Raw genomic sequence first — 19,149 nt, forward strand, 5'->3', positions numbered from 1 at the left:
TTTCATAGCTTAGGTGTTTTTTAGTATAAAAAMGTTATGAAATATAAATAAATAATTTCTGAAATAATTAAAAACATAATAAATAGACTAATTTATACTCACTGTGATTATATATAAAGGGCAAGTTAATTTCTCTATGACACAACAGCCATTTGTGAAGACAGCTAAATGCAAGTCAAGCTTTTAGAAAAAAGATAATACAATGATAAATGAAAGWATGACAATTCAGATAAAATGTCAAAACAAAACTCTCATTGGAAGTATTTATATTTTTTTTACCTGAAGATGACTGTTCCTGCTAGCTTATAAACTCATTAACTGTTGCACTGAGGTTCAAACTCTTCACATGTAGAGGGGCAAGAGGGACTTAAAGAATGATACTGAACAAAAGAAAAAAAAATCCTCCAACACACCAGAAGAGAATGAATATATATCTGAGCAGGAACTGACTAAAAATGTCTATGTTATTCTTCAGATGCTAAAATACTGTATTTCTTCAAGGAGGCATTTCATATAGTTAAAATGATAATGCAAGCATTAAAAAAATTACTGAAGGGATTCATTTGAAAATTAGTATCTGTGCAACAAATTGGTAGTGACCTCAGATATGCCTGCCATAAAGACATGTTTAACCACAAACACGTTGCTAGGTTGTTTCAGTGTTCCTGTTTCTGGTACTACTGCATGTTTTCTGTCTCCACAAAATGAGTTTACTTTCTTTTCAAGGTAGTTCCCATGTTGGTGTCCTCGTTTTGGGTGCAGGCTTGACAGCCTTGTTCTAAGGAATAAGTGGAGTATTCTGGGACTTACCCTGTGCAACTAACCACACCTTTTGGTTTTGATCTTTTCCAACTAAACTAAAGCAGCGTCTGTATCTGCTTTTAAAAATACTTTGCTTCCTGGCCTGATCAGTCTACAGTGCTCTTGATTCTGCCATGAAATCATTTAGTGCCTTGTTGGTTTAAAATATTTCTTTGGTTTTTGCTTTGTTTCTCTRACTAAAATTTTTCTTAGTGTATGACCAATGATTTGCTTGCTTTGGGTATTTCTTTAAAGTTATGGCCTTCATCTACTGACAAAAAGGGGGTGGGTGGGAAAGGAGCTCTAGCTATTGCTTCATATGTATTTTAATTGCTCTGGACCAAAGTGATACTGGATGAATGTAAGCCAAATGAGAGTTTTTCTGGTTGGAGAGGATGCTTGCAGTGTCTTTTCATSTAGTGAAACATTTTCAGTACTGAATAAAAGTGCATTTGGTTGACTTCGTGGTTAGATGAAGACTTACTACTGAATGTGCTTCAAGACTAATGAGGCTGTGCCATGCCTCTAAGCTATTCACTTACAAGCAGTAGGAAAAAAACACCCCAGGCAGTTGTGCTTCCTTGTTCAGTTTCTGCTCCTTGTTGAGGAACTGCTTTTGTGAAACTCTTAAAACTCATTTGTGTATTTTCTCTCTGTGCAGAGGTTTAAGAGCCCTCACTGTATATAATATTATGCATATCAGTTCTGCAGCTAACAATTAATTGCTTATGTAGAGCTTGTCTGACMAAATTTATTGTCATCTCCTGGTTTAAATATCATCAAATGCTGTGATAGGATGTCCTGTCACTTGGCACTTCAGTGGAAGCATCTAGGGTTTCTGACTTTGTCTTGTCCCATGCTTGGGTTTTTTTCTGTGCTTCTTTGCTATTAAGACAGAATGTCCTTCCTGTCTTCCTTTTTATCTTGATAGTACAAYTGACTACAAAATCTACCACTTCCTGCTGTTGTTACTGTTTTATAAACTCTCATTTCCAAGTGTCTGTTTCAAGAGTAAGCACTCTTGACGAAGTCAGTAGTTGTGAGAGTTAAATAGCCCACTTACATTGAAATATTAGAAATAGTGGCTTTTTTTTCTTTCTTTTTTTTTTTTTAATATTTTCTGGTCACTTTTAAAGAGAAGTTCTGTGTTCCAGCCAGATCAAACTGTGGTCTCTTCCTCATATAATAAACCACTTCTGTTTGCTTCAGGTAATACTCAGTATTAAGTAATCTCTGWTAATACTTGTTATCTCATACTGTGCACGCTTCCACAAATGGAGATAGCCAGGTGCTTCTTACCCCATCTACCATGGTTAAAAGACATAAATCTTTATCAACCAAGGAACAATCAGTTCCTCTTTCTTCCTGCTTAGTGATGTGGGAAGATTTTGTGAGACTTCTTGATATTTATGACCCCAAGTTTCTTGTATCTCTGATGCAAATTAAGTCCTGGAAATTATCTTGTTCTACCATTTCGTGTATTGTTTGTTTACTCCTGCTTTCTGGAACCATTTATTTTGCCATTCTTCAAATGTTTGTCTCCCAACTGTAGAACTCGCTGCTCTTCAATTAAACCTATGTAATCAGATTCCTTAGACATCTGAATATAATTTGTCATAGCTGTTGTGTTGACATTTTAGAAGATAAAATGAGATGGGTCCATCAGAAATGTTMAAATGGCTTTATAGTTCTGAAGAAAGCTACACAGGGCAGTCAAAAATGTGAGGAGTGATTCATGTGGGAGCACAGGAGATCCTTGGGAAGAGGAAGTAMGGAGGTGATATGACTAGATATCATAGTTATGATGGATATAACCACAGGCATRCACTGGTGTGCCTGGAGTAGTTACCTGCATGGGGTTGAGGGGATGAGAGAAAAGGCAGAACAGAAACAGCTGCAACACTGAGCTATTAATGTAGAAGTAACTCACTTTGTGAGGCAAATATTTTCAGCTCTGCTTTTCTCAAAGAGATGAAGACAAGTGTMTTGAGAGCAGGAACAACTGGCAAAAAGAGAGCACTGGAAGTTGGAGATGCCAAGGAAAAGTACTGGACAAATTACTGATTTAGCTGTTGGCAGAGTTCAGCTGATGGAATGTATACATAAATCACTTGGTGTTCAAGGGCCACAAAAGCAATTGCCTTGTCTTCTGCTCTTAGGAATTGTGCAGATGCTTTTGAGGAAGAGTTTACAGTTGTTACTCAGGGAGGGAGATTATTTGGGTTTGGTATTTTAAGATACAATATATACAGTTTCTTTTTTCTTTGCTGTTATAGATTCTGCTGACATCTGGTTCTTTTCTTAGACATGCATGTTGCCTCTGGATCCATCAGACCAAATGAATCTGAGGTAGTTTCACTGCTATTTTCTTGATTACTTTTCAGAGGGATCTCTGTTACCATATAATTTCAATGTAGTGAACGTATCTGCTTTTCTACTTACAGGAAATTTCATCTTTTTTTCTCCTTTTCTGTTTGAACACAGGCGTRCTATGTTTCTTTCCTGGAATTTCTTGGTGTTTTTCTTAATTCTAATCCAAACCTCTTACTCTATAAAGCTACCAGGGAGGTTTGCCTGGACTGAGAACTGTTTAACAATCTGTTTTACCATGGACTGTCTGASTTTTAATTACAAAGGCATTTCCTTTAACTGGAAGCAAATCTTTGGGCTGCTACATCAATAGCAATCAGCTGCTGTTCTGATATTTTCCATTAACTGGCCCTTGCACAGAAGAAGTTGTAGCAAGAATTCTCTCTTACACTGCTAGTATGTTTATTATGCTCTCCAGCCTTGTCAAGGCAGATGAAACAGATGATACTGCTTTTTTTTCCAGTCAAGAATAAGAGTCTGTAGTACAGATGCCTAGATTCAGGGCACTAATAGCTTTTTTGAAGTACTCTTGCAGCCAGAAGGTTGAAGTMCAGAGGCTTTCATTAGTTTCAGTCACAAAAAGAAATGAGACTTCTAATATGCCATTATGAAGTTATGGAGTTCATCTGACATTTTGTTTTGGAATATGATCTTTATTCTTTGTAGGATACTTGCCACAAGAACTCTAGACTTCAGCTTCCATGATCCTTTCAGTGAGATGTAAAGGAAGATCAAGATTCCTTCCAAAACAAAAGTTGCTTATAATGGCAAGAATAAAAATTGTTCAAAAACCCTCAAAGTGTATTTTATTTCCAGGAATTTGTGTATTTGATTTCCAGGAATTTCTGTTTAAACAATTCCTTCAGTTCTGGAATATGTCACAATCATCTGCTTTGTCTTGCATTTTGGTAGCTGCTCTTGTAGTTGCCCATTTGAGTTGAACATTGTCCTAGTGAAGGGAAGAAATATTTGAAATATATCTGGAACTAGTGGCTTGCAAGAGTTTCCATATAACATAGTTTTATAGCTTTTCTCTGTCATGAGATACCTATCATGACATAGATATAGACTTAAGTCCCTAAGGATATACAGATAAATTGTGAAAGAATGAATGATTTTAGAATCAAATATAATGCAAAGAATGTTCAGGCTTCTGCATTTACAATAGACTTTGTGCTTTGGAAGACGTCAAACATGCAGTGGATTCTAGCAAAAATCAGATCATCTCAATGCTGAATCTAGGTGGAATAGTGAAGGAGATGTGTAGTCAGACTACTGTGCATCAAGCTCAGAGGGCACTGGGCCTTTATTCTCCTGAAGTTTTGTTTCTGGATCAGCTTCGTTTTTTGTACTGTGTAACTTAAGAGTTTTTTTTACTAATTTAATTGTGTTTCGACTTCAGTTGCACTTAAARTTACAGTCCTCAAATGTGCATGTATTTTCATAGGATGCTGTGATGTGAATTTGCTCACGGCAGGAAAATGCTTGATACTTTCTCTTGCAGATTGTTTTGTGTTAATTTCATCTTTGAAGGAAACTTGAAGCTGAAGCTGTGCAGATTTTGTCAAGAGACATTTCTTTCTACTGTTGAAATACCATGGGRAGCACGAGGTGAAGTCAGTTAGTTCTTCATCCAAAATTTAAGATAATTGCCAAGAAAGSAGCTTTAGAGAGAAAGACCTAGGTGTCCCAGGGAGAAACTGAACTCTGGTTAGGAGTGTGCCTCTACAGCAAAGATGCCCAGGTGGGTCCTGGGTTGTATCATGGAATGCTTGAAGTTGGAAGGGACCTCTGGAGGTCATCTYATCCACCCTTCTGCTCAAACAGGGTCCCCTGGAGCAGGTCCTCCAGGACCACATTCATTTSAGTTTTTGAGGATCTCCAAGGATGGGCTCTCCAGAGCCTATGTGGGCAATCTGCTGCTATTAGCAAGAGTATAGCCAACAGGACAGGGGAGGTGATTTTTGTGCCTCATGCCCCCTCATCCTGCTCTAAAGAATTCATCTCGAGTACCATGGCCAGTTTTGGAGTTGACAGGGTGAAAGGCATTGTTGTATTGATGGAAGTTCAGTGGAGAGCTTCCAAGATGTTTTGGTGCCTGGAGCACATGACATACAGGACAGGCTCAGGAGACATTACTTTGTTCAACCCTGAGAAACGTGAAGGAGATTAGTTATCTCATGGGATGAGACAGAACAAGACTCTTCTTAGAGTTGCTCACTGGAAGGAAGAAAGGCAAGAGATGCAACTTGAAAACGAGGAAACTTATTTTGGTAAAGTTTTTTTTCTTCTTTCTTTTTTTTTTTTTTTTTTTTTCTTATAAGGATGGTAAAATCCTCCTGAGGGGTTTTGGAGTGCTTATCCTTGGTAATGCTCAGATTTGGCTGGACAAGATCCTGAGCAAACACTGCTGGACCTGCTTTGAGCAGGAGACTGAACTTGACCTCAGGAGGTCCCCTCCAGTGTATATGACTCTGTGATTTTGTTCTTCTGAAACAAAGAAGGAAGCAGTGATTTTTAAAATAAAGACTCAGGAAGTTTTACTTCTTCTGTTCCATCTTTAATTAGTAGTGAAGATTTTGGTATTTTGTTCTGCTTTTCCTCTACCAATTAAGTTCTTTTTGTGTCTTGCAATGAAATGTCAACAACATTGACACAGCTTTRCATTTTCCTTCATTTCTTTTCTGAACACCCACTTTTCCTTGAGGATGGTTAAAATACTAAGTTGGAAGTGTCCTGTAGTAAGAACCTGAGAAAGCTGTTACAGTTCTCATCAGCGTTGAGACTCCTGCAGGGATATAAGTGGGCATACAAGGAGGAATAGCAACAGGGCATGAACTTGAGGTATTTTCCCCTGAGCATTCTCTTAGCTTCTGACTTTTTAGAAGTCAGGGCATGTCTTGAACTTTATGCAGTGCTCCTGTATGCTRTTTTTGGCAAATCTCTTTAATTAGTGCTTTTTCAGTCTCCTTGTGAACACATATAAATAATTTTTCCATCCATGACTCTTTTTGGTAAGAGGTTCTGCTGACTTGCTGTTTGTTACTTAAAGAGCTCCCTCCTGTTTATTTTGAAACTTCTGTTGATAACTCCTGTAATTTCCTATAGTTGTTATTATTAGAAAATAAACTGAGGAGTTGATCCCTGGTCCTTTACATAATAACATTTTTGGTTGTGTCATTGTTCTGTTTCCAGGGCAAACCTGGAACTTGCCTCATAAGAATGCTTTTTGACCCTCTATTACCGTAGCTCTCCTTAGTTTTAGTGAATCTTCTGGTTTTTTTATGGCAGCTGGAAGGGTATTTTGAGAGGAAGGATTCTCAAATGTTCTTTCTGCAGAATGAAGTTGATACTGCAGATTCTTAGAGATGAAGGAGACTATGTTAGGGAGAATTAGAGAGCAGAAATGGAAGTTAGCTGAGAAACTTGAAAAGAGACTCTCATCTGGAAATTTCACACTTATTTCCAYTCATTAAGTCTTAGTTTGCATTATGGGTATTAGAGACAGTGAGGTTCTCTGTTGATGTCAATGGAGGAAGTCTTTGAATTAGTCTCTWTAAAAAATGTTTGAGACACCTTTATAATACTGATTGAATATTTTCAGGTTGCATTATTTTTTTTTTTAATAATAGTATACTCCTTGGTTTTTTGAATGGTTTTAATATTTGAACTTAAAAGTTGGTAAAGTTTTTTTTTTACTCTTTCCAGTAATAAAAATGCAAGAAAAATGTTCAGCTTGAGGAAGTTGATGATTACAACATTTTAAGAGAAATATATTTAAAAAAGGATTTGGGCCTTCTAATTTTCTTTATTTCCACTGGTGTCCTGTCTTGTTCACATGTATAACAGTATGTTTAAATTTCTAATAATGCGGAAATACTGAAACATTATTTTTAGTTGTTACGAACAGAACAAAATGAGAGCTTKGTTATTATGATTTTTCTCCTACACACAGAATTCTTTGCATACTTGGCATGTTTTTTTGAAAATCATATTCTTCGTAGTCTTGATGAATTAGATCTAATTTTGCTAGATTATTACTAGATATAACTAAAAATTTTTCTTGTTGCTATTAAGTTTGAAAGAGATGGGGCGAAGTCAGTAAAAAACTCCAGTATTTTGAGGAGGTATGAAATTGAGAAATGACTGTCATGCTGGTACACTGTTCTTTGTGTGCATGATTCTTTCTTCACATAACCTAAATGATGAGGTATTTGAGCTGCTGGTTACCAAAAGCTGTTTCTGCTTTCAGGAAATTTTGTCAAAACATGTAGTTTGCTGACACAATGGTTTTTTTTCCAGTTATGCTCTGATCAGTTTACTATAAATTCATTTATTATACTTGRGCTTTTGTCTCTTGAAGTCACCAGGACTTCCACTGGATTTCTGTTTTGAGTGTGGAACTAGTGAAAGTTTCATTTGCTGGTGCATTGTTTTCTGATTATATTACTGAATACTCATAGTTAAGTTATTTACATCAATGCTTCTGGATTTATGTTTTGGTTTGTTCTGCAGCTGCCAAGGCTCTTTGTGCAAGCAGATTTTTTTATGGTGGTTGTCCATTAAGCATGTTCCAAGAAATCAAGTCCTGTGTAAATTGTAGCCTCCTGTATTGTTACTCCTGATATAATTCAGAGTTCTCTAGATGCCCTCCTTTTGTCTCTTAGCCTGCCAGAGGAGATGAAACTATATCAGCAGAGTAGCTCCAACTCACAGAATAGTTTAACTGCTGCATTTTGGTCATAGTGCTTAAGGTGAATTTTATCAATATTGTGGCTGATTTGGAAGATAATGATGTGCTGGGTAACRTGTTTAAAGGCAAATTTGACAGGTACTCCTTTTTGGAGGAAATCTTCAGCAAAGGTTTCATCAAAACAGCATGTGGAAATTGTAAAGTTGTGTGGAAATTTTGCTGGTCTCTGCAAGGTGCTACATCTGATTTGTGGCACAGGCACGTGTGTTTGTATGTTTTTGTATATTCTTAGTATAGGAAAAATGACATTATAAACCTATAAATTTAATCTCTGGCTGTCAGTAAGACTGGATTTAACTAGTCCTCARATTTGGTTAATTAGACACAGGAAGAGTAAAGACATTTTCTGAAGCTTCTCTTACTCTAAACTAAGTGAAGCACTTAGAAAACATGGTTTGCCTTTCTTTCCCCCTTCCATCCTTGAGAATAGGGAAAGAGGCAGAGAGAATGCCCAAATAATTTCTTTAGCAGGGAAGAAATCTCAAGTGCCTAAGTGAYGGTTTTCTAATACTTGATCAGGCGAGAGTCTGTCTAGTAGGAGGCCAGTCATTTTTGGAATGAGGAATTTTCTCTATCAATGCCCACCATTTCTATCGGCAGARCAGGTGTCTAGATATTTTTTTGTGGAACTTTCTTTATGGTGCTTGAGATACTTGCCTAACACTGACATCTGTAATACATGTAGCACATCAGAATTATTGATTTTGTATGTTGACTATGTCACTGGTATTTCTACTGTGTGCATAGCTTTTCTGTGCTATTTATGGAACATTTGTTTCATTCTGTGGAAAACTGTTGAGGGACCGACTGCTGTGTTGAGAGATGTCAGAATTGAGTCTGTTACCAGGTTCGTGGAGTCACAGTTCAGCATAGAAACGCTCCACAATGTGCTCCTCCTGCCTGGATGATTAAAGATACATTTTTTTTTTTCCCCCCCAAAGTTTATTTAGTCTTCATACTCATAACTTCTTTGCTGTGGAGATGAGTGCACAATGGAAGAGATTGCCCAGGGAGGTTATGGAGTCTCCCTCACTGGAGATATCCATGACCCATCTGGATGCAATCCTGTGCAATGTGCAYTAGAAAGACCCTGCTTGAACAGGGAGGTTGGGACAAAAGTGTTTTCTAAGCTTACCCATTCCATAATACACATTGGCCATGACAGATTCCTTTTCTTTCAACCATGGTCCCATCAACAAGGAGAGAGGAATAGAGTTCTTTCAAGCTCTTCAACTTAGCACAATTTGCTGCATGCTCTTACCACAGTTCGTGGTTTGCAGACAGCGGGGTTTGGGATAGGGCTGGATTTTTTTGGTTGGTTTGAGTTTTCTGAAGGGGGCGTGTGTATGTGAGTCTTGTCTTCATACAGGTTAGTTGTAGCTGGCTTTTCCCCAGGAGTAAAAGACCCAACCATAGTGCAAATGCTCTTGAGAGGATGGTCAGGAGAGTTAATATAGGAAGAATCTGAGGGAGCAGATGGCAGAAATAAAAGTTTTTCTTTCTGTTTTTTTTTAGACCATAATTTAAAGTTAAAAGCCAAGCATAGTTTTAACTAATGCCTTGTTTTGCTTTGTTTTATGTTTTAGAAATGTGGCCAATTAACATCTTGTACTGGCTGCAGAGCTCAGTGCAGGTTTTTTGACATGACTCAGTGCATAGGACCTAATGGAAATATGGAGCCATACTGCTCAACTGTATGCATGAACACACACAAATCAAAATATGCAAAATCACAAAGTAAGTGAAAAGGATGATGGATATTCATCACTGCTAAGAGTAGACTATTTTTTTAAGTTTGAGCAGTGCGGGTGGGTGGTTTTGTTTTACACTTAGTCTATGCAGATGTGACTTTACAGGCTTTTTTTTCCCTTAAAAAATKACCATCTTCTATTGAACACCAATAAATGTACCCATGAGAATTAATTTTCTTCACTGGCCTTTTTTTCATGATGTTGGAAGGAATTTTCAACTGTCTTAAGGCTTCCTGTGCAAAAAATGCTGAAGCATAACATGCTCTGATGTGTCACAAAATGATAGYGCAGTCCTTTTGCATATGAGTTCATATTCTCCTGTCTGTGGTCCAACTCCACCGTGGTTTCAGTTTTTTTYCAGTTAAGCAGGAGATAGAGAAGGGGGGAGGTAGTTATAATGCAAATAGATATTCTCTAGGTAAAGTTTTTGATCCAGTAAACAACTCAAAATGTGTGTTCTTCACTATGCAAAGCAGTTATAGATCTCAACTTGAAGGTGAAAATGCCCCAGTGAATTTTATRAAGAAGGTGTATTTTTGTATTTAGTGCTGATCTTCAGTGAAAGTATTTATCAAAACTTCTGTAATTTCTTTTGGTTTTTGTGACTTGTAGTAGCTGACTGGGAAACTGACAAATCTTAGTTTTCTGCATTGAAATMCTGGAATGGGCTGACCTGTAATACTCTTTGTTTTTTCTATTAGTTTGTGTTTATTTTGTTTGTAAACTACATTTTTCTTTTAGGTATGGAAATTATTTGCCACTTTTGTAAACSAAACTCTTTACCTCAGTATCAAGCCACAATGCCTGATGGAAAACTGTACAACTTTTGCAGTTCCAGTTGTGTAGCTAAATTTCAGGTTAGCTGTTGTGTTAAAATCTTTTCCTCCCTAAATATTTGTATGCGTGTGTTTGTGTTAAGTATTTGCATATTAAACTAACTTGCTTGAGAGTTGCAATTAACGTAGCAGGTGCTTCTGGCTCATAACAATTTCTTTGATCAAAGTACTGTTTCATAATGATAACTCTAGCTGCTGTCTTAAACTTATAAAATTGGGTAATAACTACCAATTTCTTCTCTATATTCTTAGAAAATACAAAGCATTATCACTGCTCATCTTATTTTATATCACTTATATCACTGCTCAGCCTCTTCATGGATGTGATCCTTGCCATTTTGTGTTGAAGATCAACAAATTTAGCCTCTTTTGTACTAAGTGCAGTAACAAAATTCACATATTGAATATAGTATTAACAAAGGTCTGCCATGGAAAATAGTGATTGYTTCTGAAATGAAACACTAGAGCCTCAGTCATTTAGTTTATGGACAAAACTAGCTGTTTAAATTGTGGCCAGAAACCAGAGTGGTGCGAGGCTAATGACATGCACTCTAGATGAGGCTGCTATGCTTGTTGAAAGTGTTGTATTTTCAGTATGACTTTAACCTTTAGGATTAATCTCCAGATGATCAAAGGATGTTTTTAAAGAGCATGTTTCAATTTTTGTATGTAAAAACATTTTTCCCAGATGTGCACTGGATAATTGATAATTGCTTCCTCATGTGTTGCTGAACAGTTACACCCATGCAGGGTTTTCCCATTYGTTGTTGAATTTTGCTGTTTTCTGTCAACTGGACAGCAAACCAGTCTTCTGATTGCTTCTTTAGTATACCCTGGGTAGGACCTCTGTTATGTAGCCATGTTCTGTTTCCATCATAACGAGTTTGGTAGATGTCTGTCAGTGGAACTGATTAACAGAATAGCTGTGTATTGTTAGTGTGTAATGACAGACCTGTAATACTTCTTGCAAACTCTTTCAACATCTACTTTATTGTACATGAGTTTACAATTAATTGCATCCTGAAGGGCTCTTGGAACAAATACAGGCAGTGAATGACAAATTCAGTGTGGGCCTTTTTGGATTTGCACATAAGTCAACAATAAGCAACATTATTGAATAGACCTGCCAGATCAGTTAGTGATGGTAGTGGGTTTGTGATCTTACTGAGACCTTGCTGATGCTTCTGTTGTAGTCTCAGTGCCGCACATACATCTTTCTTCAGTGTTTTGGTGTAGTTTAATTGAAGCAGCCTTGCAGTCTGAGTTCTCTGTAAAGATCAAGAATGAATAGATGGTCACTTGCTTACATTTAGTTTGCTCAAACAGCACTGTTGGATTTTAACTTTTGATAGCTTTTGTATAGTCACTGTGTAGAAGAATAGAATATATTTACTAGTAGGTTAGACTTGAATATATGAGAACAGCCTCTTTGTCCTGTTCATTTAGTATTTAGGTGGAAAGGATGATGTACCAGATTGTATAACACTGAACTGTAAGTGTTCCCTGGAGTCTTCTTTTGTACCTAAGTGACASGTAAGGTATTGAATCTAATTTGAAAAAATGGTTGATTTACTATGGTGCTTCATATTTTTCACTGTTTACTAATAGAGATAACTCATGGTTTAATTTTCTGGCTTCATATTCATCCCTTTTTCTGCTGTGCCCATTCTTCCTAGGCTTTTTTCTTTTAAGCATTATCCTTCTCAGAAGAGAATAATTGCTCTTTCAGGCCTGTGTTTCCTCCCTCCTGCAAATATTTTAGCCCTTTTGGCTTAGAAATGGGTAAGTTTGTTTTACAGAACTTTAGGATTGATTATCACTGTATCTTACAAATAACCTTTTGTTTTTAGCTAGTTGTTCTTTTAATGTATTGAAATATTGGAAAGATTCAGTTGAGCCGATTGTTGTACAGTTTATATCCGTAGCTGCGCTCTCCTATGAGGAGCCAGCCTATAAGAGCATTGATCTTTGTAAGAAAGAGAGTAAAAGAAAAAGAACATCCTGCTTTAGGTGATTTTGGTTTGGTAGTTGGTAGAATAGTGGGACTGTATCTTGTCTTCAATGCTCTGTCTTGGAGGATGTTATTGCAGAGTTGAGAACTGAACTGTTCCCGAGGTGTATTGTTCTAAACCAGTATTGCTGTTGGTACTTCTACTGGGTCAGTTGAAGTCTTGGTCAGTCTTGGTGTTTAGGRAAAAATAAACTGATTATTTATTGGGGCATGGAGGCTGTCGTACAAGTGTCTTCCCAGAGTTAGCCAGGTGTCCAATAGTGCAAGTTGTACTTGGTGTACAAGCTGTCTGGTAAAACACAAGTTTGTGCAAAATTTGTGTTTACGCTTTAATTGGTTTGTGTTGTTCTTCCAATTTATGGGTGTATCTGGAGAATTACAGGACCATGTGGGTAAGAAGTACAATGGTTTTTAGCAGGGTACTTGGTCTGGTTATTCACTAATGTTCTTCTCTTTCACTGTTTTGATGGTGCCTGGAAGTGTTCTTCACKATGTACTTTATACCTCTCTTTCTTGTACACACACGTGTGTGCGAGCATACAGAAAAACACTCTTCTAAATTTCATCATCATAAAAATAATTAAAGCTTCCATGTCCAAACTGCAAGGTCTATGTGTGCATGAGTATGAGGGGAATGTTTGTTTCATTCTCTATTTAATTTAGTGCCCTTGATTTTGCTTGTGGAAGTCCTAGTGGATGATGGCATGTAGAAGATTCCTCTTAAGTGTTTGCTCCTCTAATGCACATTAAGGGCGACTTGATTCTTTCAAAGGGTTTTCTTTTTTCCATCTGGAAAAAAAGACCTAATCTCAGGATGCCTACTAGCTCTTCCACATATACACTTGCATACAGAAATGTTTCCACAATTCGATTTCGTGTTGCTGTGAGCAAGAATTACCYACTATCACGTGTGCTGCAGGGGCAGGGCCAGGCCACAAACTGTGCTGCTGTGGTCCTCTCAGATTCTCAGARGATCCTGGGCTGTGCCTGCCCACTGTTCATTGTTAGACTGGCAGCTTAGTTTGAAGTGGTTGCATTGAAGGCTGAAAAGGGCTCTACCTGTTTTTCGTTTTTTTGGTTTTTTTTTTTTTTTTCATTGTTTGCACTTCCCATGCTCTTGTTGCTCAGGACAGGCTCTCAAAAGATCAAATTTATGTGCATGACTTCAAAGATGTCTTTGATAGAGCATAGCATGGGTAAAACTTTGTGTTCAGGGTGACTGGTGAAAGATTTTAATGAATTTATGATCTTTTTTTCTTTTATCATTCTTTGTGTGCTTTCATGCTCTCAAATAATTCCTAAAAGTATTTTAAGTACCTTGTAAGTTGGAGGCAAAGCAAGATGGTCGAAGTACTATATGCATGTCATCTTGGCTCAAATAATTATGCAGAAGCAGTTCTTAATTGTAAGCAAGGTAACTGAAACTTTGAAGAGGCATACAAAATAATGTGATTAACTTGATTTAAAAACTATCTTCTGCTTGCCTTAGAACTTTCAGATGAATGCAATTCTTTACAGGTTTTGCTAGAAAAGTTCTTAGTTAACCAGGGGAGCTCATGATAAAAAACATTGGTTTGGGGTTTTTTAGAAGCAATAATGCTTGATAGTTTAGATTTGTTTAATGTATATTTATGTGTAAATATCCTTTAAAGCTATCCTTTAAAGCAAATTCCAATTTTATTTAGTCTCAAACTCAGTTCTGTAGCTTTTTGTTATTTTTCAATTACCAGCCCCCTAGACTATGTGGGTCTGAATTTCTACTCCAGTAAACAGGAAAAGAAACAAAAGAAGCTGACTGTGACATACCTCACAAAACAATAAAAACCCAATGTTTTAACTGGTAGTGCTTGCAATAGAATGTTTTGATCCTATTTTTAGAGGTAACTACAGACATGAAAGATGAGGGTTGCTTTTCATTTGGTGACCACTTAGTTTATTTCATTTTCATTCCTCCTTCTGTCTTCAGTATTTCTGTACAAGTTGCCACATCTGCTAGTTCTTTACATCTCCATTCCTGAACTGGGGGTGCTGCCTGTATTTGCTTCTTGATTTCTTTATGTTTTCAGTGAGAGCTTCTGTGCTTCCATAAGCCACACAGCTGCATGTGCTGAGCATGGTGTTTGCTCTGCCAAGAAACCTGCAAGGCAGAGGTTGGACCTTGGACTTAAAAATGCTTTTGTTACTCTCATGTTGGTGCAAGTCTTCAGCCGTTTAGAGCAGCCAAAGTGAAGCAAACTTTGCTCAGGCACAGGGACATTTGCTGAATGTAATAGTACAACTATGATAATATTGTGTGAGGGCATCAGAAAAAGGTTATTATAGAAGTTGTATATGTGAAGTTGTTTTGGGCCAATGGGCCATTGAGGTAAAGGTGTCATCTTTYTGCTGCCTGGCATTTGGTCCTCAGGTCCTGCCTGTGACTGTGCATGAATATTTAAGGTATGCCAACTCTTGATAGAGAATTAATGCAACTGCATAAAATGGAACTGTTTGCACTGCCAGCTAGCACTCAACAGTACTAGACCACATAGATCAGGGTTTATATCAGCAATAAGTCTCAACGCAATTTTAAATTTATTTTTTAGTGTAGGTGAAACCTTACTAACATGAGAGTCTGAAGAAAAGTGTCCTGTAACAGAAATGTTTTGAATTTTCACTGTTACACGGTGGAGAGGTAGTAACAAATCTGTCTGAAGAGAATTTGACTTCAAATATGTTTGTTTTGTTGGAAAAAGTGTGGGAAAGTTTGTTGGAAGCCAGATGTAAGAAATTTGCCATGGATTCTTCAAGTGTCAGTGATCATTACTGATTCAGATTTTTGTCTTGAACATCACACATGGGGAATGTGCAAAAAGACTGTATTCTGTAGGCACATTTAAGACATATTGGAAGGCACAGGTGCTGTATAATTGAGTTCTCTTATCTGCTGATTGCCTCAGAAATGCACTAGAGAAATGACTCAGAATTAAATTCTCATTCTTACACATGAAATCTGTAGTATTTTTCTCAGTCTTAGTACTTTGAATTGTTTAGGGGCTGGCTGTGAATAATTGTATCTTCCTGCCATGGGTCTGGGGCTACATAGGACTGTTAACTAGTTTTGTCTTAATCTGAGTAGATGTGAGATTTCTTACAGAAAGTCTTTTACTTTATTATTTGTATTTTCAGGTAGTATGCTTACATAAGATACTCTTTGGTGAGGTTTGGATTTTAAAGTATTTGTTTGTTGGTCTTTATCTGCCTGTCACCGAAATAATGCAAGCTGCGAAATGTATTTATCTGGAAATACATGTTTTGTGATTAACAAAAGTGTTCAGTTTTGAGATACTTTTTGTTCATTTTTACCAAAAATATATTTTACCTTTAAATTAACAGCATTAGAAAGGTAAGGGAAAAAAATATGACATAAATTAATTATGGTGGAAGCAAGGGTAGAGATTCAAAATTGGAAAACTTGAGGTGGCAAGGGAAAAGGAATGAAGGTAAAGGACAAACATGCTGTGCTATTGCCAGAAATGCTCACGAGTTTTTAAATAAACTCCTAAATTCTCAAACGCTGTAAGCTTGATTGAAAAAACACCACATTTTAAAGGTAACTTTCTTTTTTAATGATGCATGTATATATATTTATGTTTTTCAGACTCTCAGTGTTCAGTCTTCCACAAATGGTCAGTTCGTCTCTCCCAGTGATATTCAGTTGAAATGTAATTATTGCAAAAGTTCTTTCTGTTCAAAACCAGAAGTACTGGAATGGGAGGTAAGGGGTGAAGGGGGTGTCGGTGTTATTATTAGAATGATGATGTGTTAAAAAGTTTAAGCTTAGAACTCAAGTACAGTTTTTCTAGCTATTTTATAAGGTATTGAAGTATCCTTTAAAAAGTTCAGTTAAAATCTACCTGGGTTCTGTAGAATATAATTTATCTTCAGTAGGGATAAAAGCGGAAGTCTTTGTTCATGAATAGTTTCTGTGGAATTTAAAGAAAATGTATTTTCTCAGATGAGCTGTAAGTCTGAAATCTGCTTTCATCTTCAGTTATTGTAGATGTGATAGACCATTATTATACTTCTTTACGAACTAAGAGAAGTATCTAAAGAGGATATGCTAAGATTGAGTGGCATATTTTCTGTTCAGTGTTTTCATGTGAAGGGATTTTTTTTAGCACTGCCAGCTTAATTGGGATTTGTAAATTTTTAGCATTAGAAGTCATATCCTAATTATGTATTTGCTCTTTAGTTTACTTTGTAAGTTGTGTCTTAATGGCAACTATTATTTCAAGTTGCACTAGTCAGATCTTAAGATTTTATCCATTAACTGTGTTTACAATGCTTTGCAACTTTGCATTTAGAACAAAGTGTATCAGTTCTGCAGCAGAACATGTTCAGATGATTATAAGAAACTGCACTGCATAGTTACATACTGTGAATACTGTCAAGAGGAGAAAACGCTGCATGAAACGGTGAATTTCTCTGGTATCAAAAGACCCTTTTGCAGTGAAGGTACGTATATATGCTTTTTTTCCTGAGCTGCTGGTCGTTGTTCTACTGCAGTTGACTTACTTTGCTAATATATATTGTTAAAATTTAGGGTAATGACTCATTCTGTTGTACTTGAGGCTAAACCACAAATCTTTTCATTACTATTATTGAAGTGATTTTACACATTATTATTAGAGCATGTACTTYTTAATTTATCTGAGCTGCCTTTAGAGCTTTTCACCACTTACTCCAGGTTAAAGATAACAGTCTTCAGTGAGTGCTTGTATAAATACATACACATATGTATGCACATTACATATATCTGTATGCACAAAAAAATATACATTCTTATTTTTAAATGTGTGCAGTACTGTAGATACAACATTAACTTCATTGATGAACACCAAGGTTTTTATTTGATTAATAYTTTCTAAATTAAATACAACAGTAGAAGTTCTATGTTGGCTTAGAATGATTACTTAAGCAATAACTGGAATGATGCCTGCTGATGTATGTTGATTACTGTCACTAGAATTTGCTTGACTGATTACTTGGATTTTTCAAAAAGAAAGTAAAAGGTAATCGAATGGGCCTAGAATTCTTTTAAGTTGCATTAAAGCATCGTTTTAATAGAAACAGCAAAATAGAGTTTTAACAAGGACCTATCCTTTCCACTTCTCGTGAGGTCTCCTTTGATACTGGTATTTAATCATAATCTTAGATGTTTAACTACAAGTTTGGATGACCTATCATTCACAAATACGGTGAATATTGGTTTTTTTTAGTTATAGTAGTAACAACAACACTTCCAAAGTCATTTGATAAAATCTGTGGAAGATCTCCACTTTCAGGCAGATTAAATAGTAGATATGCTAATATATCTATAGGAGGATCCTGTTAAGCTGGAGAGGGATGGAGTGCAGGGCTAGAGGCAGTCTTCCCTCCATGCCATTCCCTTATAACTTGGGAGTCTGCAATCTTTTGTTTCTGAAGAATGGAGTGTAGTGTTCTGGACTGTAAAGTAGTAGCGCGAGAGTATGCTTGTGTTCGTGTGCATATTTACAATGCCCTCATTTTAAAGCCTGGTGGCTGTCACGATGAAATCAGTAAGATTCACAATGCCAGTTATGCCATTACTGGYTCTGTATGAGGAGGCTTGAAGTAAATGAGGACTTGTGTTTTCTGTTTGAAAATTTGAGGAAGAAATAAAAATAGTCTCTCCTGTGTAAATACAGATAGTAAGTGGGGGGAATCTGTTGCAAGATGTTTTAGTGTGGGTCTTGGGTTTGCAGGTGCTGGACTGCCATCTTAAGAGCAAATACAACATTTATGAGGGTGGATATGCAAAATGTTACCATAAAGCCAAAGTTCATTGGCTTACTGTGATGGTCTGAAYCACTGAGTAATAGAGAGAGGATAGTCAAAAGCACCATTAAGTAGGTTGTAACTTGACTAAATACAATGTGTATCTGCCAGCTGTAACTGAGGTCTGCTTTGTGATGGATCTGACAGAGCTGTCTGTGCACCTGTTGACTGATAATAATAAACTGATAACGTGGAAAGAAATTCTGAAGGAGCCCTAGACCATGTACTTTGTAGGAAAACCAACGATTGTCATCAATGGCAAAAATAGTGCAGTCCAAGAATTAATAGTGCTTAGATCTAATGTGGGAAGGAGAGCACCAGGACTTTTGGTGGACTGAGTGGAAGTCAACAAATAAAAGTTCGATCATCCAATGTGATAGGCTTTTCTTCCCCCTTCTCCAGGCACCTAAACATTATCAGTTTGTCCTTAATTTCGAAGCCTTTTTCCAGATATATTTCCAACTGTTTGTGAAATAACAAAACCAGTGCAAGTACCAAATACTTGTTGGATGTGGAGGCCATCTTGGTTTTGATATTGCAGTGTTCAAGAAACCTCACCAGYGTAGGTTTCTTTTTGAGCATGCAATTACTCTTCATCAGAAGACAGTATATCACAGTTTGAGAAGGAATAGCCAAAGGTACTCAGTCACAGAAGTTATGACTTGGGAAGAAGTTGAACCCTCTAGGGAAGATAATGGAGAATTTTCAGGGGAGTGTTTATTAAAGAAGGCTCCTAGGTAAAATCAGAATTTAAACAGGTGTTGAAATTTCTGCAAGTTTATTTAT

At 36.8% G+C, this 19,149-nt stretch overlaps 1 protein-coding gene across 8 annotated transcripts in view; it reads left to right on the top strand.

Moving 5' to 3' along the window:
* The window catches only part of ZMYM2 (zinc finger MYM-type containing 2), a 90,044-nt gene that overhangs the window by 33,800 nt on the left and 37,095 nt on the right, over window positions 1-19,149 (top strand). For 7 of the 8 annotated variants that reach the window (XM_057368490.1, XM_057368491.1, XM_057368492.1 and 4 more), the window contains 4 exons: window positions 9,511-9,661; window positions 10,417-10,532; window positions 16,163-16,279; window positions 16,869-17,019. In XM_057368490.1, coding sequence (XP_057224473.1) covers window positions 9,511-9,661; window positions 10,417-10,532; window positions 16,163-16,279; window positions 16,869-17,019 — 535 coding nt within the window. The remainder of the gene's footprint in view (window positions 1-9,510; window positions 9,662-10,416; window positions 10,533-16,162; window positions 16,280-16,868; window positions 17,020-19,149) is intronic. The other variant, XM_057368489.1, reaches the window with a different exon arrangement.

This window comes from Malurus melanocephalus, unplaced genomic scaffold (genome assembly GCF_030028575.1).
Source record: "Malurus melanocephalus ecotype Western Australia unplaced genomic scaffold, MMel_1.1 scaffold_93, whole genome shotgun sequence".
NCBI classification, from domain to species: Eukaryota; Metazoa; Chordata; class Aves; order Passeriformes; family Maluridae; genus Malurus; species Malurus melanocephalus.